At 57.0% G+C, this 18,726-nt stretch overlaps 1 protein-coding gene across 3 annotated transcripts; it reads left to right on the forward strand.

Annotated features, from left to right (window-relative positions):
* The first annotated feature begins 81 nt into the window (after positions 1–81).
* FTCD (formimidoyltransferase cyclodeaminase) lies at positions 82–15,350 on the forward strand. 3 transcript variants are annotated; one of them, XM_045852530.1, is made up of 14 exons: positions 82–239; positions 1,042–1,225; positions 2,607–2,735; positions 3,613–3,701; positions 3,839–4,018; positions 5,137–5,274; positions 5,401–5,532; positions 10,703–10,764; positions 11,158–11,287; positions 11,397–11,558; positions 12,231–12,274; positions 12,494–12,632; positions 13,827–13,922; positions 15,083–15,350. In XM_045852530.1, exons 1-14 carry the CDS (start codon positions 186–188, stop codon positions 15,257–15,259), a joined length of 1,716 nt encoding a protein of 571 aa, XP_045708486.1. In that variant the 5' UTR covers positions 82–185; the 3' UTR covers positions 15,260–15,350. The 3 variants fall into 3 exon arrangements, with proteins under 3 accessions (XP_045708486.1, XP_045708484.1, XP_045708485.1); XM_045852528.1 differs by having other exon boundaries at positions 15,063–15,282; XM_045852529.1 differs by having other exon boundaries at positions 11,158–11,227; positions 15,063–15,282.
* Positions 15,351–18,726: the final 3,376 nt, after the last annotated feature.

An 18,726-nucleotide genomic window follows, 5' to 3' on the forward strand; every position in this document is an offset into this window, starting at 1 on the left:
TGCCCCGCCCCGACCTCTGGGTGTTTGCCCAGGGGCCAGCCTGCCCCTGTCCCCTCGCCGTGGCTGGTGGTTAATGAGCAGCCCGGCGGGGAGTGTGCAGGCCCTGCAGGACGCGGAGAGCCCCGTGCGTCCTGCCCTCCTGCCTCACGCGAGCAGCGTCCCGACCGAGGCTCAAGGCCCCAACCATGTCTCGCCTGGTGGAATGCGTCCCCAACTTCTCGGAGGGGAACAACCAGGAGGTGAGGGGCCAGTGTGGGGGGCGGAGGGAGGGTGGGCAGGCTGGGGGCAGCGCAAGCGGCTCAGGTGTGGCGTTGGGGCTATCTTCTCTCGAAAGGGACCACTCCCTATCACCACAGTGACAGGCACGCCCGTGAGTGTGGGAAACTGAAGTGACCAGCCTGGGCAGTCAGGCAGGGGGCCTGACCCCAGGTTTGGACAAATCACTGGGCCTCTTGTGAAAATGGGGCCCCCGCTTCCCACCCACAGGGCTGTTTGAGGGTCCTCATCACGGTTCCTCCGTCGTCCCCTTCCCACAGCTTATTGGGTGGAGCTCGGTCGTTATCCTCACAGCACCTACGAGGGAGCTGAGGCGCGGAGATTGTAGGCCGGCTACTGCGGGCCCCGGAGCAGTTTGCACACTGAGCCCCTGCTCCTGACCCCTGGGCATTTCTGTCACCTCAGAAGGTTCTGGGCCTTTCATGCCCACCCCCGCCCCCAACACAGCTGTTCCCCTGGAGCCCTGACCTCTGTGACCTGGGCCTATCGGTCCCCTTCTTGGAGCCCAGGCAGCTCCTCTGCCTGTTCTGCTTTCTGCCTCAGTTTCTCCTGGAGGGTGCCGCTCATTGCCCCCTCCTTGGCAACCATAGCTGGCTGTGGGTCTCCCCGGCTCCTGCTCTTTCGGGAATTCCCCAGTGCTCAGTGCCAGCTTGCTAGGAACACCTTTGGGTGGGCGGGGGACAGGAGAGAGACAGCCACCTCTGAAGCTCCCATTCCTTCTTCCAAGTGGGGAAACCGAGGCGTGGGCCGGGCTCTCACCCCCAGGTGATCGACGCCATCTCCCAAGCTGTGGCTCAGACCCCGGGCTGCGTGCTGCTGGACGTGGACGCCGGCCCCTCGACCAACCGCACCGTCTACACCTTCGTGGGGTCTCCCGAGGATGTGGTGGAGGGGGCCCTCAACGCCGCCCGGGCTGCCTTCCGGCTCATTGACATGAGCAAGCACAAAGGTGAGGGGCCATCTCACCCACAGGGCACGGCCTGGGGTCTGGGGGCTTGTCCTGGGAGGACCCCTGCAGCCCCTGAGGGGTCTCGGATACAGCCCATGGAACCCGCTTGGCCAGGTGGAGGTGCCTGGTGACTCGGGGCACTGAGGCTCGGGCGCTGTGAGCGTCCCTGAGGCAGGGGGTGGAGGGCCAGGGGAAGCTGGCCCTGCTGGAAACCAACCTGCCAACAGCCTGCAAAGCCAAACACATCGGGGCGGCAAGCAGGGTCCAAGGTCTCTGGCCGCTCATGGGGGAGGCCAGGCCCACAGGCAGGGAGTTTGCAAGTGACCACAACTGGAGAGGAGATGGGGGCACATCTCCAAGAGTGAGGGGCTGCCTGGGGGATGGAGAGGAGTGCCGGGGAGCGGGGTGAGGTTCACCATCTCGAAGGGGCGCTGCTGGCCGGCAGCAGGGGCTCGGCATGGACTCCCGGCTGTCGGGGAGGGAGGACTGGACGGCCAGTGCTGGGCCAGGAAGCCTTCCAGCTTGGCCAGGACCCCGGGAGAGCATTGGCAGCGCCTCTGTGTTTTTTCTCTGTGGTTTTAAGGAGAGGGAGGGACTTACACTGTTAACCTGGAAGTAAAAGGGCAAAGTGAGAAACACCACTTATTTGAGATCAAAGAATAGCCACTCAGGCCCTGGCCAGGTTGAAGTGCTGCCCCCCGCCCCCCCCCCCCCCCAAAGGGTTGTGTTTGATCCCCGTGGGACTGGTCTGGGAGGTGACTGATTGAGGTTTCTCGAATCAGCGAATCAGCGATTCTTTCTCTCTCTTCTCTCTCAAACCAATAAACATATCCTTGAGTGAGGATTAAAAAAAAAAAAAAGACTAGCAACTCAGGAGGCGCTGGCTCAGGCAGAAGCCCAGACGGTGTTCTGATTAGGAGACACAGACAGAGGGCATCTGTGAGAAGGGGAGGGGAACTGCTTCACCAATAAAAGGAAGTCAGTTCTGTTGTGCAGATCACACAGCGACACTGATTCTAAAGAATGTCTCAGTCCCGTAGTCCTAGTATCTGCTTTCTATTATCCTTGCAAACAGTTCTCCGGGGCGCAGGGCTGCTTTGGGCCCAGTTCACAAGTTATGTTGCCCTGTTTTAACCTTCCCAGTGTGCAAGGCAGTTCCTCTGGGGGTCAGCTCGGGCTGCATTTTGAAATGGCTCCATTTATGTTATTTTTGACACAACACAGGTGCCAAAACCCCGGGGGCCTACTTCTCCCGGGGTCCCTGCGGTCGGTCGGTGTGAACAGCTGGGAGTGTGGACGGTGGGGCAGATGGGGGCCTGAGGGGTGCCCCTGCCCAGGCCCACCCAGGGCCTCCTGGCGCTCAGCCCCCATCCCTCCGCAGGAGAGCACCCTCGGATGGGCGCCCTGGATGTGTGTCCCTTCATCCCGGTGAGGGGCGTCGGCATGGCCGAGTGTGTGCTCTGTGCCCAGGCCTTCGGCCAGCGGCTGGCAGAGGAGCTGAACGTGCCAGGTGAGTGGCCCCTGAGGAGGGGCACCCCGATCCCAGGGGCTCCCCCAACCAGCCCCTCTTCACTTTCAGTTTCCATCAGCATCTCTCTCGCCCTTCTCTGCTTGGGACTCCTTAAAAATGCAGATTATTGAAACAAAACAAAACAAAAACCCGTGCCACTAGCGAATGGACAGAAAAGAATATTTCTGCTTCTTCCATAAGGAGATACAAGTGTTGGGTGCCCCAGCCTCTGGGAGGCCCTGGGGTCTCCTGCACTGAGGTGCGGCCGGGGGTGTGGAGCAGAGCAGCCAGTTTGTGATGTAATTTAGCAAGATGAGTGGGTAGCCCCATCAGTCCGTGCGTCCTAATGGAATCATCTCGCTTTGGAGGATGATTAACCGAGAACATGACTGGGAGAGAGGGGCAAATTGGAAACAATGTGTGTGGTGGATGGGGCACGTGAGCTCGGGGGCATACCCCCTGCCCCATGCAGATTTGGGGGGTAGCACACACCTGTTGCTATGCTTGTGCGGGCGTTGGGAGTCTGCGGGGAGTTTCCTCAACTTGTGGTCCTATTCACTGTACAGTGAAAATATACTTTAGAAAGAACTATGGGCGCCCTCGCAGTAGCATGCCCTCATTCTCCTGGTCAGCCGATGGCTTTTGCAGGGACACCTGTATAGGGGGAGCAGAAGGGTGGGGCCTGCCCTGTCCCTGGTGGGCAGAGGAGCCGTCCTAGCCCATGCCGAGTGTCCGCCAGTGAGCACCCACAGAGAAAGGGCACTCCTGGAGAGGCAGGAGCCGAGGCTGGCGAGCTCAGCCTGCCTCGGTTCTCCTCTGGGAATGGGGGTCTGGAGTGCCCACCTGCCAGCTCCTGACCAGCGGGCCCCCCTTGCAGTGTACCTCTACGGTGAGGCAGCACAGGTGGCCAGTCGCCGGACCCTGCCGGACATCCGGGCAGGGGAGTACGAGGCCCTGCCTGAAAAGGTGTCGTGTTCTCCTGAGGGCGGGCGGGTTTGGGGTGAACCCTGCAGGGGTATGTACCCTCTTCCTTCCCCCTCCCCTAACCCCAGCGGGGCGTCCCTTCCATGGAGTGCAACACCCCAGGGTGAGTCTTTCCACAGCTTAAGCAGGCCGAGTGGGCGCCCGACTTTGGCCCCAGCACCTTTGTCCCCAGCTGGGGGGCCACTGCCACAGGGGCACGGAAGTTCCTCCTCGCCTTCAACATCAACCTGCTCAGCACCAAGGAGCAGGCCCACCGCATCGCCCTCAACCTCCGGGAGCAGGGCCGGGGGAAGGACCAGGTGAGAGGCGGCCAGGCTCACCTGCCATGGCCGTGCGCCGGGCTTGTCCCATGGGCCACCAGGGGCACAGGGAGAGGGTCAGAGGCTGTGTGGCACCATGGGCTGGACCTGCTGACCATCCCAGCCTCAGAGTCCATGCCACGTGGGAAGAGGCAGGGTGGGGTTCCGTGTTTGCAATGGGGGAGCATTTGCTCTAAAGGGCATTTTCCGTGGAAGCAGGCAGGGCTGGACCTGCTGTGGAAATACCGCAGCATTTCTGCCCTGCAAGGAGGACAGCTGCTGTCTGAGACCCAGTTCCCCTCGGTGCTCTCAGGCTCCCCTGGACATTCCCAGGGACCCCAGATACTCCCAGGGACCCCGACCCACCTGGTCTGCCATGGCGGCTGTCGCCTGGGTTGAGCACCAGTGCTGTAGAAAGTCTGAGTTGGACAGGTAGACACAGGGACACCTGGTTAAGGAGGCGGAGGGCAATGCCCTGCCGGCCTGTTAGCCCACCACCCCCAGAGGCCCCCCACTCCCCCGCTGCCCCGTGTGGACACCATCGTGTGAGTACAACACAGAAGCAGGGAGAACCCAAACCCTTCTTCTGCTCTCAAGTCGGGGCCAGAGGTCCCTCCTCAGATGGGCTGAGTCACCCCGGGGCTGAGGGGCCGAGAGCCCCTCTGGAGTGAGGGGTTCAGTGGAAGGAAGGGTCCAAACGGGATTTCAGAGCTGCATAGGCATGGCCTCAGGTCAGCCCCCACCGCACCCCACACGCAGTGCTGACCGAGAAGCAGGGTCTCGTCTGAGCCTGAGGCCCGTGGGGTAGGCCGCCTGGAGCCTGGCCCTCTGGGGCCTCAGTTTCCCTGGGGCGGGCAGTCCCCTTCTCGCCTGCTCCTATGAGAGAGTGGGAGAACGAGGGGGTGGGCCATGTGTGCTCGGCCACCTGGAGTGCCACCTGCAGGCCATGGGGGGCCAACACACCTGCCAGCATCCTTGCCAGCCTTGTCCAGGGCCTCTCGGGAGGAAGGGGCCCCCTGGCCAGCGGGGGGGGGACGCAGGGGCAAGTAGCCCTCAGCACCGGTGACCAGGAGGTGTTGCACAGGGCATGGGCTGAGAAAGGCTTTTCTCCTCTGCAGCCAGGACGTCTGAAAAAGGTTCAGGGCATCGGCTGGTACCTTGATGAAAAGAACCTGGCTCAGGTGTCCACGAACCTCCTGGACTTTGAGGTCACAGGGCTGCATACGGTCTATGAGGAAACCTGCAGAGAAGCCCAGGTGAGCAGGATGGGTGCCCCTCCCGGATGGGAGATCCCACCAGGTGAGCAGGGTGGTGTCCCCACCACCCTCCTGGGGGTTCTCACGCCCGGTCCCCTGGGGGCTGACGCTGGCCCACCTCCGCAGGAGCTGAGCCTCCCAGTGGTGGGCTCGCAGCTGGTGGGCCTGGTGCCCCTGAAGGCCCTCCTGGACACTGCTGCCTTCTACTGCGAGAAGGAGAACCTCTTCATCCTGGAGGAGGAGCACCGGATCCGGCTGGTGGGCTGTGCCCCCGAGGGAGGGATCGGCCCGAGGGTGGGGAGCAGGCTGAGGGCTGAGGGGGGCCGGGCCAGCGGTGAGTGAGCGCCAGGCCCCGGGAACAGGACACCCGGGCCCGCAGCCCTGTCCCTGGGGCCTGGACTCACTCTTTTGTTTCATTGTCTGTGCTTAGAAGATGAGACCACGCTGTCTGCGTTTTGGGGGCACCATTGAGGTTCGCTTTGTGACCTAAAATGTGTTCTGTCTTGTAGAAATTCTGGTGGGAGGACTGTCTTTCGGCCCCCCTTCCTTCCCCCGGTGTCTGTTCTGGAGCCACCGTGCCCCCAGCCCCCTCCCACTTCTAGGGGTGGGAGTGAGTCTCCGGCCCCTGGGTCCATGGATTTTTGCGGTTCCACGAGTCCCACGTGACAGCTTTGCCTCGAGCTCCCCTGGTCTGGCATTCCTCCCATTTTGAGTGCGTTTCTGACGTTGAGCAATGATAGGATCTCTCCGACAGTTTTTGTTCAGTACTTTAAGTTATTTCCAAGTACTTGCCAATGTAGCAGGTGCTCCTGGACTTACCTATGTCCTATTTTCAGGCATGTCAGGGCAGGTGGGGGCGTGTCAGTGTGTCCTTCTGGTGACCATATATGGACGTTAGTCTATTTTTTAGGTATTCTGGTGATTACTGTTATAACTTAATATACTTACCTCTTTTTATTTAATTCTTTCCATTTTAAAATTATATCCAAATTTTCAACTTCACTGATTTTTATCGGTACATTGACTGCCTTCCGTGAAAATGGGAAAACAAACACACAATACTTAGTCCCACCTTTTTTTCTTTCTTTATTTCCTGATTTTTTTTTTTTTTTGAGTTACAGTATTTTCCAGGGAGGTTCTTTTGGTGGTCAATTTTTCTCCATTTTTTTTATTGTGGTAAAATAGGCAGAACATAAAATCTGTCATCTTACCCCTTTTTAAGTGTATAGTTCAATAATGTTAAATGCACTTGTAATGCCATGCAGCCCGTCACCACCACCCAGGATGGGCTTTGCTGTTTCTGCAAAACATGTCGTGGGAGTCCGGCGAGGTCCCTGCGGCTGTAGGGTGCTGGGCGGCATCGCCGTCCTCACAGCTCGACGTCCTCCATCCCTGAGCATGGCACGCATTTGCATTTTTTGCATGTCTTCAGATTCTTTCATCAGTGTTTTGCCGTTTTCACCGTGCAAGTCTTTCACCTCCTTGGTTCATGGATCCCCAGGTGTTTAATAATTCTTTTGGATGCTATTGCAAATGAAGTTGTTTTTGTAAGTTCTTTTTCAGATGGCTCATTGTCCATGTATAGAAACGCAGCTGATGCACGTGTGTTCACTTGGTATCCGGCTACTTGTCTAAATTCATTTATTAGTTCCAAGCGGTTAAAGTTTTAAGTTGAATAACATACGTCCTCTCTTAGCACTTTATGAATACCAGACAATGTTGACCCGGCGAAGAAAGACGAGAAGATTAATGCACTGCGTGAGCGCCATCTTTGCTCCAGATTTGAATTGTGGTGTTGTTACATGGTGGCATATATGGCATTGACCTTTTGTGCCCATAGCTGCATATGTTAACTGTACTACATATCCGCAGATAATTAATCTTAGTTCTGTAAGTAAGGTCAACTTGTGGCTCTCATTCCCCGCCCGCCTCCTTGCTTGTCTGTTGGCTGGATTTCACAATTAAGCTGATCTGTAATGAAAGGCTCACAGTGGCTTCCTTCTGTGGTTTGTGGCATGTTTGGGAATGTCTTTCTTTCCGTGACTTTACTCTTGCGAGACAGCTGGACAACTGAAACTCCAAGTCACTGGTTGTTCCCCGAGAACGATGTGATCGTACTTGTAATTACTGTCTTTTGGAATTAAATGTCACTTTGGGAGGTCATCTCCCCGCTCGAGGTGACCCATGCTTTCTCCTTGATGCCTGGCGGATTCCCCACCTTCCCCGGGAATTCAATAATGCTGCCTCATCTGTGTCACTGTGGGTGGTTTTATCTTACTTGGGAACAGTGTTCCTTGAGATTTATGGGTTCCATTCTTACTTGCTTTCAGGCACACTCTCTTTTATTATATTTTTGACCCAGTTATTCGGTTCTTTTACTTCAGGGATGCTGATTATATTGTAGAAGCAATTTCTGTCTTCTAAATATTGTCTTTTCTATACTTCCTTTCCATTTATTTCCCCCTGGATTAGTGTGTTTTTCTCAAACTTCACTTCAAGTCACTGGTACAGTTTATGGCCAGTTTATTTTCTCTTTCTTTTTTTTAATTCTCTTTGCAGCTTTTACAAAAGTTGGTGTAACTTTTTATTTTGATGTGGTTCTCTACTCACAGAGGAGATACGGGACTAGTACCAGGGACACTTTTCCACCGTCCAGGTTCACCAGCTGTTTGCAGTTTGCTCCGTTTGCGTTATTACTCCCTGTGTTCACACGCAATCGTATTCTTTTCTGGACCATTTCAGAGCAGGTTGAAGACACGGTGCCCCTTTACCCCTGACTTATTCAGGGTGTTTTTCTTAAGAACAAAACATTCCCTGACACAATAGTATAATTACCAAAATCAGGAAATTCAACATCTGTACAAATTCTAGCATCTGATCTATAGGCTATAATTAATTGCACCGGTGTCTCAATAACTTCCCTTGTAGATATTTATCCTCCGCTCCAGGACCCAGAGGACACAGGGCACTTAGTTGTCATGTCTTTTGTCCCCTTTAATCGGAAACAGTTCCCCAGGCCTCCTGGCTGCTCTTCGTTGACCTTGGCAGACCTTGAAGGACGAGCTAGTTGTTTTGTAAAGCGCTCCTCAGAGGTACGGGCCCCATGTTTCCCACGAGTGGATGTGGTCACGCATCGCCTGTAGGAGCAGCAGGGCAGGGCCGGGCCCTCAGGGCGGTGGGTCGGGAGACCACGTGCCCATCTGTCTCAGGGATGACTTGGGTCCTTGGCTGAGGTGGCGTGGGGACCCAGAGTTTTCCGCTGCCGTCTTTCCGTTCTTCAGCTTGTGACTAGTAGGCACTCTGTGGGGAGGGAGTTCGAGGCTCTGCACACATCCCGTGACTCCCCAAGCTCCAGCCCCAGGCGTCGGGGCCGGCAGGGGCTTTCTGACGTCACCCCAGAAGGAGCTTCCTCCTCGGCCACGTTCGGGCGTTCCGTGTCGACGTGTTGGGTGCTCTCCATTTTCTGAGGTGCCACTTTGTGCTCTTTAGCTGGAAGGTCTGATTTTGCCCATGGTTTCTGCTGACCCTCTTGTGGTGGTTTGTGACTTTGGGGGGTGAGTGTGGGCTCTCTGGAACTTTCTCAGTGGCAGTTCTCAGGCTCCTGGGTATGATGTCAGTGTTTGCCGGCTAGATGCTTGGGAATGCTGCCCCATGGGCCTCTTCATTTATTTTCTTTTTCTCATAACGTTTACTTTTTATTAAGTACATTTTATTGATTATGCTACTATAGTTGCTCCATTTTTTCTTTGCCCCCCGCCGCCCCATACCTCCGTTCCCTCCAGAAATCCCCACCTTACTTCATGTCCATGGGTCGTACATGTAAGTTCTTTGGCTTCTCCGTTTCCTATACTATTCTTAACCTCCCCCTGTCTGTTTTGCGCCTACCAATTGTGCTTCTTATTCCCTGTACCTTTCCCCCCCTCCTCCCCCCGGCCCCCTTCCTGCCGATAACCCTCCATGTGATCTCCATTTCTGTGATTCTGTTTCTATTCTGGTTGTTTGCTTAATTTGTTTTTGCATTTCAGATTCAGTTGTTGGTAGTTGTGAGTCTGTTGTCATTTTATTGTTCAGAGTTTTGAGCTTCTTTCTCTTAGATAACGGGTCACTTTAGACGGAGTCTCCCGCTTGCCGCTTTGGATGCTCACGGCTCGTGAGCTCAGTGAGAGCAGGGCCCACGCCTTCAGCAGGGTGACTCAGGGTCACTGTTTCCAGGAGAGACGGTTTTCTGCTTCCCCGAGAGGAAGGCAGAGAGACAGGGGCGGGCCCCAGTTGCGTCCTTCAGAGGACTGTTACTCTGGTCCACGCTTGGAGATGTCACCTCTCAGGGCTCTGCTGTCCGACACCCACTCGCTGAAGGCTCAAGGCCTCCCCAGGTTGGTGGGGTGGGGGGCCCTGGCGGTGCTCATGTGTCCCCAGGATGGACCCAGCCTTGGGGTGAGTGGGCCTTTCTGGCTCACCTTTCTGGTCCCTACCGGCCTTGAGTGATTTCCTTTACTCTGCAGCTTAGCTGGGTGTTCACATCCATTTTACAAATTCGGTTCATCTCTCTGGTGTTTTTTGTGTCAGCGGGGCTTTGCCTAGTGATGATCCACAAGCACACTCACTCCTCAAGGGCCCCTCCACCTGTCCCCGTGTTTCTGGAGACACCTCACGACCGCCCCGGGACCCTGCTGGCTTGTTCCTCTGAGCAGCACCTGCCGCCTTCTCTTGTTTTGGTGTGGAAATGTCAGCCTGTCTGGCTCAGAAAGAGCTGGGCCTTTGTCGCTGGCATACGGCACCACGAAGTGTTTTGAATGTTTTTTTAGCAGAAGGAATTCTCATCTTAAATGGGGGTTGGTCCACCTTTATTTTGAGTTTAGGTAAAATTCACTGTTCCCTGTGTAACAAGTCTTATGTTCAGGCCCAACAGGCAGCTGCTGGGCCTTGGAGGCTGGTTGGCTGCGGGCTCCTGAGGAAATGAAGCCTCGTCCAAAGGGCAGTGCTGCCGGCCTCTGTCCGCACGATGTCCCGCATGTGGTGCCACCTGCGTCGGGGCAGCCGGGAAGGCCTGCGTGGCTCAGAATGAGGGCCAGGTGCTGAGGGATCGAAGGGCCGGCTCCTCTCTCTGGGCCTCAGTTTCCCTCTGGAGTAACACCTGCAGGCAAATGCGTCAGAGGGTCTGGCAGGGCCCAGGTACCCGCTCTGGGCTAGGTGCTCTCCCGGGTGGGCCCAGCGTGGACGGGGCCCACAGGGGCCGGCAGGGGTCAGCAAGGCCCCTAGTGGGCGAGGGTGTGGCCGGCTCTCCCCGGACTCACTCCCCTCACAGCGGCCGGCGACCAGGGTGGGAATGCTGCCGTGAGCTGGGGTGGGACTGAGCCTTTGGTGGCCTTCCTTATGCGTGGGGGGTGGGCTGAGGGGACCTGTCAGTCACCAGCCCCTTCTTTTCCAGGTGGTGAACAGGCTGGGCCTGGACTCCTTGTCTCCCTTCAATCCTAAAGAACGGATCATCGAGTGAGCAGGCTCCCCCAGGCCCCCCCTTTGCCCCCACCCTGCTGGCCTTCTGCTTGGTCACTTATTCCTCAGCAAACGCCTTGGTGCCTGTGCCAGCCATGGGGTTGGGGGCTGGTTGGTGGGTGCAATGGGGCCCCAGTGAGGTCCCGCACGGCCCTCAGGGAGTTTCCAGGGTGACCACAGCTCCCTCCCTGCACCCCAGGCTCTGGTTGCTCTGCAGACCGGGACTGTGTCCCCTTTCTCATGTTGGCGAGGAGGAGGTGAGGGGCGAGGTGGAGTTAAGGACCAGGGTCTAAGCCAGACCTTCCTTGACAGTCTGTAGTTACCACCCAGGCCCTGTCCCTGTCCGCACTCGACTCAGGACCCCATCCCTGTCCCTCCTGGGTCCTGCAGATACCTGGTCCCCGAGGGCAGACCTGAGCAGCGCTTGGTGGACAAGTCCCTGCAGGCCTTTGTCCGAGAGGTGGGCGCCCGCTCCGCAACCCCGGGGGGCGGCTCAGTGGCAGCGGCCAGTGCGGCCATGGTGAGCTCAAGCAGGAGGAAGGGATGGGAGTGGGGGCGGGGTGGTGGGAGTGGTAGACAAGGACCGGGTGGCGGCAGGGCTCCCAGGCCCTCAACTTGCCCCTCCGCAGGGCGCCTCGCTGGCCTGCATGGCCGGCCTGATGACCTACGGGCGGCGCCAGTTCGAGCCCTTGGATGCGTCCATGCGGCGCCTGATCCCACCCTTCCATGCAGCCTCGGCCAAGCTGACGGCGCTGGTGGATGCCGACGCCCAGGCCTTCGGGGCCTGCATGGTGAGTGCCCAGAGGGGCCAGGATGTGGTCAGTGGTCAGTGGTGATTGGAGGAGAGAGCGCTGTGTGCCCTTGGAGGTATCCAGGCATGCTGCGGGAGGGCAGGGCCTGGACGGGGCTGTGCTCACAGCACAGTGGGGCACAGACACGGTGACCTGTCCACGCAGCGGTCAGAGGGCCTCGAGCACGTCGTGTGGAGAGTGACAGGCCTGGTGTGGCCGCTCCCAGGCAGAAGCGCCTTTGGGGAAGGGAGGGACACAGTCTGAACCTTTATGCCTAGACTTTGGGGGCCACGCTGTTGCCTGGGTCACTTCTGAACAGTGGCTGCAGCCTGGGGGCGGTGGGAGGGGCAGGGCGCAGGGACCTCACAAGACCCCTTTGGGGCTGGCAGCCCTGCCCAGCTGCCAGCCCTTCCTCTCCAGTCCCTTAGCGCCCTCTCTGGGGTCCCCAAGCCAGGTCGCCTGCCTCTGTGGGGGGCCCGACACCAAGGGCTTTAAACCACGAACCCGAACCCGACAGAAGCACTCTTCCCGTGAAGTCTATGCCGTGTGGAAACGCCAGCCCAGTTGGTGACGTGGGCGCTGCCACGAGGGCGCCCCCACCCTGCCCAGGCCCCGTGTGGCCTGGACCTGGCTGCCCCTCACCACAGGCGTTTCTGTGCTCTGTTCCTGCAGGAAGCGATGAAGCTGCCAAAGAACACACCGGAGGAGAGGGAAAGGTGGGTGTCGCCCAGCCAGTGAGGTGCGGGAGGACCTCCGGGCTCCTTGAAGGACTTCACCTCCAGTTAAGCTACCCTCGGGGCACGTGTTTGTGGTTAAAGAATGACCTTCCTGTCGTCCCCACCCTGGTTCCGTCCGCTCAGAGCTGTGGGGGTGGGGTCCCGGGTGGGGCTCCTGAAGGACCTGGGCCATGACCTTTGGCACTCCCTGGGTTTCAGCCGGGCAGCTGCCCTGCAGCGGGGGCTGAGGCAGGCGGTGGCCGTGCCCCTGGAGCTGGCGGAGACAGTGGCCTCGCTGTGGCCGGTGCTGCAGGAGCTGGCCCTGTGTGTGAACTTGGCCTGCCGGTCAGACCTGCAGGTACGTGGTGGAGCCTGGCCTCCCACGGTGGTGGGTCCCTGGGCCATCACGGACGTTTGTGAGTGTTTACCGAGTGCAGCCTGGGCGTGAGCACGTCCCGGGTGGTCTTGTGTGTTGATCTCGTCTGAAGATGGAGAATTCAGGACCTTGCCCGAGGTTTCAGGATAGACAAGTAACTCAAACGGGTCTCCAGAGTCCACCCCAACCCTCTCTGTGCCTCCCCCGCTGCCTCCTCCTGGCCTCCTGGTTCTAGAAAACACAAAGACCACTCTCGGACGTGCACACATCACACCGTCCGCAGCCTGAGTGCAAAGGGCTCGGGCCTGGGATTTCTGCAACTTATACTCAGACCCTGCAGTGTGCAAGGTCTTTATAAGTGAGACACCTGTGTTCTGTGTCTGGTCTTGGGGCTGCAGAGAAGTGTCCCCTCCTTCCCTGGGAAGGCGGCTGCATGTGATTTGTCAAGTACGGAAGCCTCCTGGGCACAAAGGCTGTGCCCCCCCCCCAGGTTCCCCGTGGGCCTCAGTCTGAGCTCTCCTTGCCCCGTGGGATTCTGTGAACATCTAACATGTTGGAGCTCATTGGTGAGGACCCTACCTGTGGCCAGCTCCACCCAGGCCCGGGCACCACGCAGCGTTTGGTGCATCAGGTCAGGGAGCTCTGGGGCCAGTGAGGTGTGGGCCTGGGTCAGCTGAGTGTGAGCCTCTGCATGCTGGACCGCACGGGGTCCAGGGACCCCCTGGGAGGGCCATGCTCCTACCGAGTGACAGGCCACCGTGCTCACTCCATCCCCCACCACCTCCACACCCGGGGTTTTGACCCAGGAGTGGGCCCAGGCTGCCCTGAAGCTGATGTGCTAGGAGGCCGGGCCTTGCTCAGATGAGAGGGGCCTCTGTTTCTAAGCTTGAAGGCGGAGAGTCGGCCGTGGTCATTAGCTTGGTCCTCTGGGTGGACAAGGCTGGAGCCCACTCCCTGCTGCGGGGCACAGGCAGGCAGCCTCAGACGGGCTGCCCGGCTGCCTCTGGGGGCCCTCGGTGATTGGCGTGCCGTCATCGCTGATGAGGTGTGAGGGTCCGAGGGGCAGGCACGTGCCAGGGTGCCAGACGCCGCTGCCCAGCCCAGGCCTAGGCCCCTTGCTGAGAGTGGACGGGGCAAGCCTCACGGTCCCCCAGCCCTGTCCCTGTGGCCTTGCAGGTGGCGGCCAAGGCCCTGGAGACAGGCATGTTTGGTGCATATTTCAACGTACTTATCAACCTGAAGGACATCAGTGATGACAAGTTCAAGGACCAGGTGAGCTGCAGCGCTCAGGGCTGGCCCCACGGAGGGGCCTGCAGGAGCCCCTGGGGCCGTGGTTTGCAGCCGTGGGCCGAGCCTCTGGCAACAGGCCTTCGAGGGAGGTGTCTGTTCATCTTTCTGCAGGGGGAGGAGGCCTGGCTGTGGTCCTCTCTCAGGGTTTCTGGGGAGGCAGGTGGCAGCTCCCTTTCCCTCACCGTGAGGCTATGGCTGGACTTGAGCCAGTCCTGACTGACTGGGGACTGGGAAGCTGCCAGCATCGGGGCCCCTGTGCCCTTGATGGGGCTGTGGCTTGGCTACCCTGCGACTGCCCACGGTGCCTACCTGACTCGTGGGGCTGCCTGGGCCCGGGGTCCCCTGGACCGGCCAGGCCAGACACTGGCACCAGCATCCCAGGCCCTCAAAGAACAGTTGCCCGTCAATGAAATTCCCTCAGCTTTGGCACTCACTGTACTTTCATTGTTATTGTGATTGAGGTCAAATTTACAGAACATACAATTTACCATTTTAACATGTATAATTCAGGGCTTTGGCATACTTAGAATGTTGTGAATTCACCACTTCTCTCCAGTTCTGGAACATTCTTGTCACTCCCAAAAAAGAAGACTCCACACCCCTTAGTGCCCTGTTCCGCTGCCCCAGCCCCAGCTGCCACCGAGCTGTGCGGTTTCTCTCTGTGATTTTGTGAGAATTGTTAGGAAGCGGGAATGGGGCCACAGTGGCCTTTTCAGGGCCAGGCTCTGCCTCCACCTGCCTGGTCCAGCCAGGCTGATGACGTTGGCCATCCTCAGGGAAGTCACTGTCCACGGTGTGGGCACTGAGTTAAAGGACTGACCACCTGAGCACTCCTCCTCTGGCCTTGGGGACAGAGCCCTACCCTCGGCAGTCATAGCTAAAGTGGGAAGACCGGGGGTGGGGGAGGAGCCTGGGGCCTGCCTGTCCCCAGAGCTCAGGACAGATAAAGGGCCCCTCCCATCTCCAGTGAGAGGCCTGTGAGGAAGCCCAGGATGGCCCATCGTCTGAGTGGACAGGCCAGGGAGCTTGGGCCAGAGGTGGCTCGAGGAGGTGGCAGGGAAAGCCTGGGCCGGCGGGGATGGGCACGGTCGCAGGGTGCTGACCAGGCCCCTTGTCTGTCAGATCCGCCAGCGCATTTCCAGGCTCCTGCAGGACGCCAAGACCCAGGCCGAGCAGGTGCTGGACCGCCTGGGGGAGCGGCGGGAGTGACGGCAGGGAGGGTCTCACTGGACTCCACACCCCCAGCGCCCTCTCTCCCTTCCCAAGAGGATCCGGCTCGCCTGACAAGACAGGGCGGCCTTTGGAGACCGTCCCTGTGAGGCCCAGGCGGTGGGCATGGGGGGTGGACGGGGCCTGTCTGAGGTTGGGGGTGTCGCCCACCATCCCCTGTGGCCTCTAGTAAAGTGACAACACACCACTGCCTATGTAGAGTGTTTGGGGTGTGGGGGAGAGGGCTGAGCCCAGTGGGCAGGAGTGGGGGCTGGTGACGAGGGTGAGCTGGGGAGATGAGAGGAAACGGAGGCCAAATGAGGGGACATGCCAGCTCCAGGGCCCCACGTGTGAGGTGTGACGGGCCTGAACCCGGTCACTGGTCACTCCAGGCACCTGGGCCCTGGTGCTGGGTACCCGGTGACCCGGCACGGTGGTCTTGGGGTTGAGTATGGGCACAGCCCCCATGGAGTGACAGGTTCCCTCCAGTCGCATCACTTCCAGTGTAGGGTGGCAGACAGGTGTCTGCAGAACAGGGTGGCTGAGTCCCAGGGACACGCAGGGCAGGTGAGAATGAGGAGCTGCCGGTGTGTCAGAGTTCCTGGGGAGGTGACAGTCTGAGCCCAGAATGAACCCCCTGGGCACGGGTGGCCCTACTGACCCACAGCCCTCAGCGTGAGTGGGGACTAAGCCCCCACAGTGTAACACGGAGCTGCCCTGGCAGGTGCGTGAGCATTGCCTGTCCTTCCATGGGCCTCCAGCTGCTCAGTGCACAGCAGGAGCGGACTGCCGTGCTTCCCAGCACAGCCTGCTGCCAGACTCGGGGTTTGGCCCTGAGAAGTGGCAGATGGGCATGAGTGTAGTCTCCCCATCTTTCCTTTCTTCTTCTTTATTTTATCCAAAAACTGAGGACATGCTTATTGATTTTGGAGAGAGGAGAAGGGGCAGAGAGGGAGAGGAGCATTGATGTGAGAGGGAAACATTGATTGTTTGCCTCCTGAACACACTCTGAATGGAGACTAACCTGCAGCCTTGGCATGTGCCCTGACTGGGAATCGAACCTGTGAACTTTTGGTTTATGCGACAATGTTCCAGCCAACCAAGCCACACTGGCCAGGGCTCACTATCTCTTCCTAGATCTGAGGTTGACCATCTTTTCATGTCATTAACGATCTATTTTCTTTTCTTTTTAAAAAATATATTTTATTGACTATGCTATTAAAGTTGTTGCATTTTCTCCCCTTTATTCCCCTTGGCCCTGTATACCCTCTCCCACCCACATTTCCCCCCCCCCCTTTAGTTCGTGTCCACGGGTCACACATATAAGTTCTTTGGCTTCTACATTTCCCATACTGTTCTTACCCTCCTCCTGTCTATTTTCTACCTACCATTCATGATACTTAATTCTTTGTACCTTCCCCCTCTCTTCCCATCCCACTCCCCCGCTGATAATCCTCCATGTGATCTCCATTTCTGGGATTCTGTTCCTGTTCTAGTTGTTTGCTTATTTTGTTTTTGTTTTTGGTGTGGTTGTTAATAACTGTGAGTTTTTTATCATTTTACTGTTCATATTTTTTATTGTTTTCTTTTTCTTAGATAAGTTCCTTTCACATTTTATATAATAAGGGCTTGGTGATGATGAACTCCTTTAACTTGACCTTATCTGGGAAGCACTTTATCTGCATTTCATTTTAAATGAAAGCTTTGCTGGATAGAGCAATCTTGGATGTAGGGCCTTGCCTTTCATGACTTGGAATACTTCTTCCCAGCCCCTTCTTGCCTGTAAAGTTTCTTTTGAGAAATCAGCTGACAGCATTATGAAAACTCCATTGTAGGTAACTGTCTCCTTTTTTCTTGATGCTTTTAAGATTCTTTCCTTATCTTTAATCTTGGGTAATATAATTATGATGTGCCTTGGTGTGTGCTTCCTTGGGTCCAACTTCTTTGGGACTCTCTGAGCTTCCTGGACTTCCTGGAAATCTATTTCCTTTGCCAGATTAGGGAAGTTCTCCTTCATTATTTGTTCAAGTAACTTTTCCACTTGTTGCTCTTCCTCTTCTCCTTCTGGCACTCCTATGATTCGGATGTTGGAACGTTTAAAGTTGTCTTGGAGGTTCCTAAGCCTCTCCTCATTTTTTTTTGGATTCTTGTTTCTTCATTCTTTTCTGGTTGAATGTTTCTTTCTTCCTTCTGGTCCACTCCATTGATTTGAGGCCCAGTTTTCTTCCCGTCATTGTTGGTTCCCTGTGCATTTTCCTCTATTTCACTTTGCATAGCCTTGACTTCTTCCTCTATTTGTGACCATATTCAACCAATTCTGTGAGCATCCTGATCACCAGTGTTTTGAACTGTGCATCTGATAGGTTGGCTATCTCTTCATTGCTTAGTTGTGTTTTTTTCTGGAGCTTTGATCTATTCTTTAGTTTGAGCCTTTTTTTTTGTCTTGATGTGCCTGTTACATAGTGAGGGGTGGAGCCTTAGGTGTTTAGCAGGGTGGGGCAACTCATGTGACTGAGTCGTGACGCTGTATGTGGGGAAGGGTTGAAGAGGGAGCAATGCGGCTTGCTCTGCTCTTGCCTGGTTTTCAGTCACTTCCCCTGCTACCCACAAGCAAACTGGCCCCTTCTGGTGCTGACTCCCGGGTGGGTGGTTTGTGCACGTCTTAGGACCCTGTGGGTCTCTCCAACGAACTCCCCTGTGAGGCTTGGAGTTTCTCCCACTACCGCCTCAACCCCCACAGGTGTTTTGAGGCTTTATTTCCCGCTGGGGCTCTGGTTTGTGCAGTCTGTCTCGCTCCCCAGTTGTTCCTCCTGGTTTATCTGCACATGAATGTGGGACCACCTGATCGGCCAGCCACCGCCTTGCCTCGAGTCCTCTCTACCTGGCTGCCCTTCTCCGCCCCTCCTACCGGTCTGGGTGAGTGTTTCTTCTTTAACTCCTTGGTTGTTGGACTTGCATACAGTTCGATTTTCTGTCAGTTCTGGTTGTTTTTTGTTTCTAAATTTGTTGTTGTCCTTCTTTTGGTTGTGCGAGGAGGCACAGTGTGTCTGCCTATGCCTCCATCTTGGTCAGAAGCTAGAAGATCCTGTAATTTTCTTAAATATCCCCTATTTTCTTTTCTGAGGCATGTTCATGTGTGTTGCCTGCTTTTCTACTGGCGCCGTCTCCCGACTCAGCCGCACCTGCGGAGGCGGCCTCCTGGCCCCGGAAGGTGCCCGACGTGGCTACCGCCGGGAAGGAGCAGTTTGGGGACATGGGAGCATCCCTCACACCTTTACTGTGTGTCTCCTACGTAATGTGCGTTTGTGGCAGCAAACATTCGAGGACTACGTCATACAAAACACCCAGGACCGCCGTGGTTCCTGTGAGTGAGCAGGTCCGTAGGAGTCACAGGTGGAGCCCAGGGGACTTGGATGTGGGGGTGCCGGTGAGGGAACATTGACGAAAAAATGTTGAAATGAGGATGTTAGTGAGGGCATGTGCCACTCCGAGAGACAGGAGCATGGCCGGTCCAGGCCCTTCGTCTTTGCTGGGTCCTCTTCACTCATGTTCATTCTTCTGAGGGGACAGGATAATG

This window comes from Phyllostomus hastatus, unplaced genomic scaffold (genome assembly GCF_019186645.2).
Source record: "Phyllostomus hastatus isolate PE091 unplaced genomic scaffold, TTU_PhHast_1.1 phas_contig_948, whole genome shotgun sequence".
Lineage (NCBI taxonomy): Eukaryota > Metazoa > Chordata > Mammalia > Chiroptera > Phyllostomidae > Phyllostomus > Phyllostomus hastatus.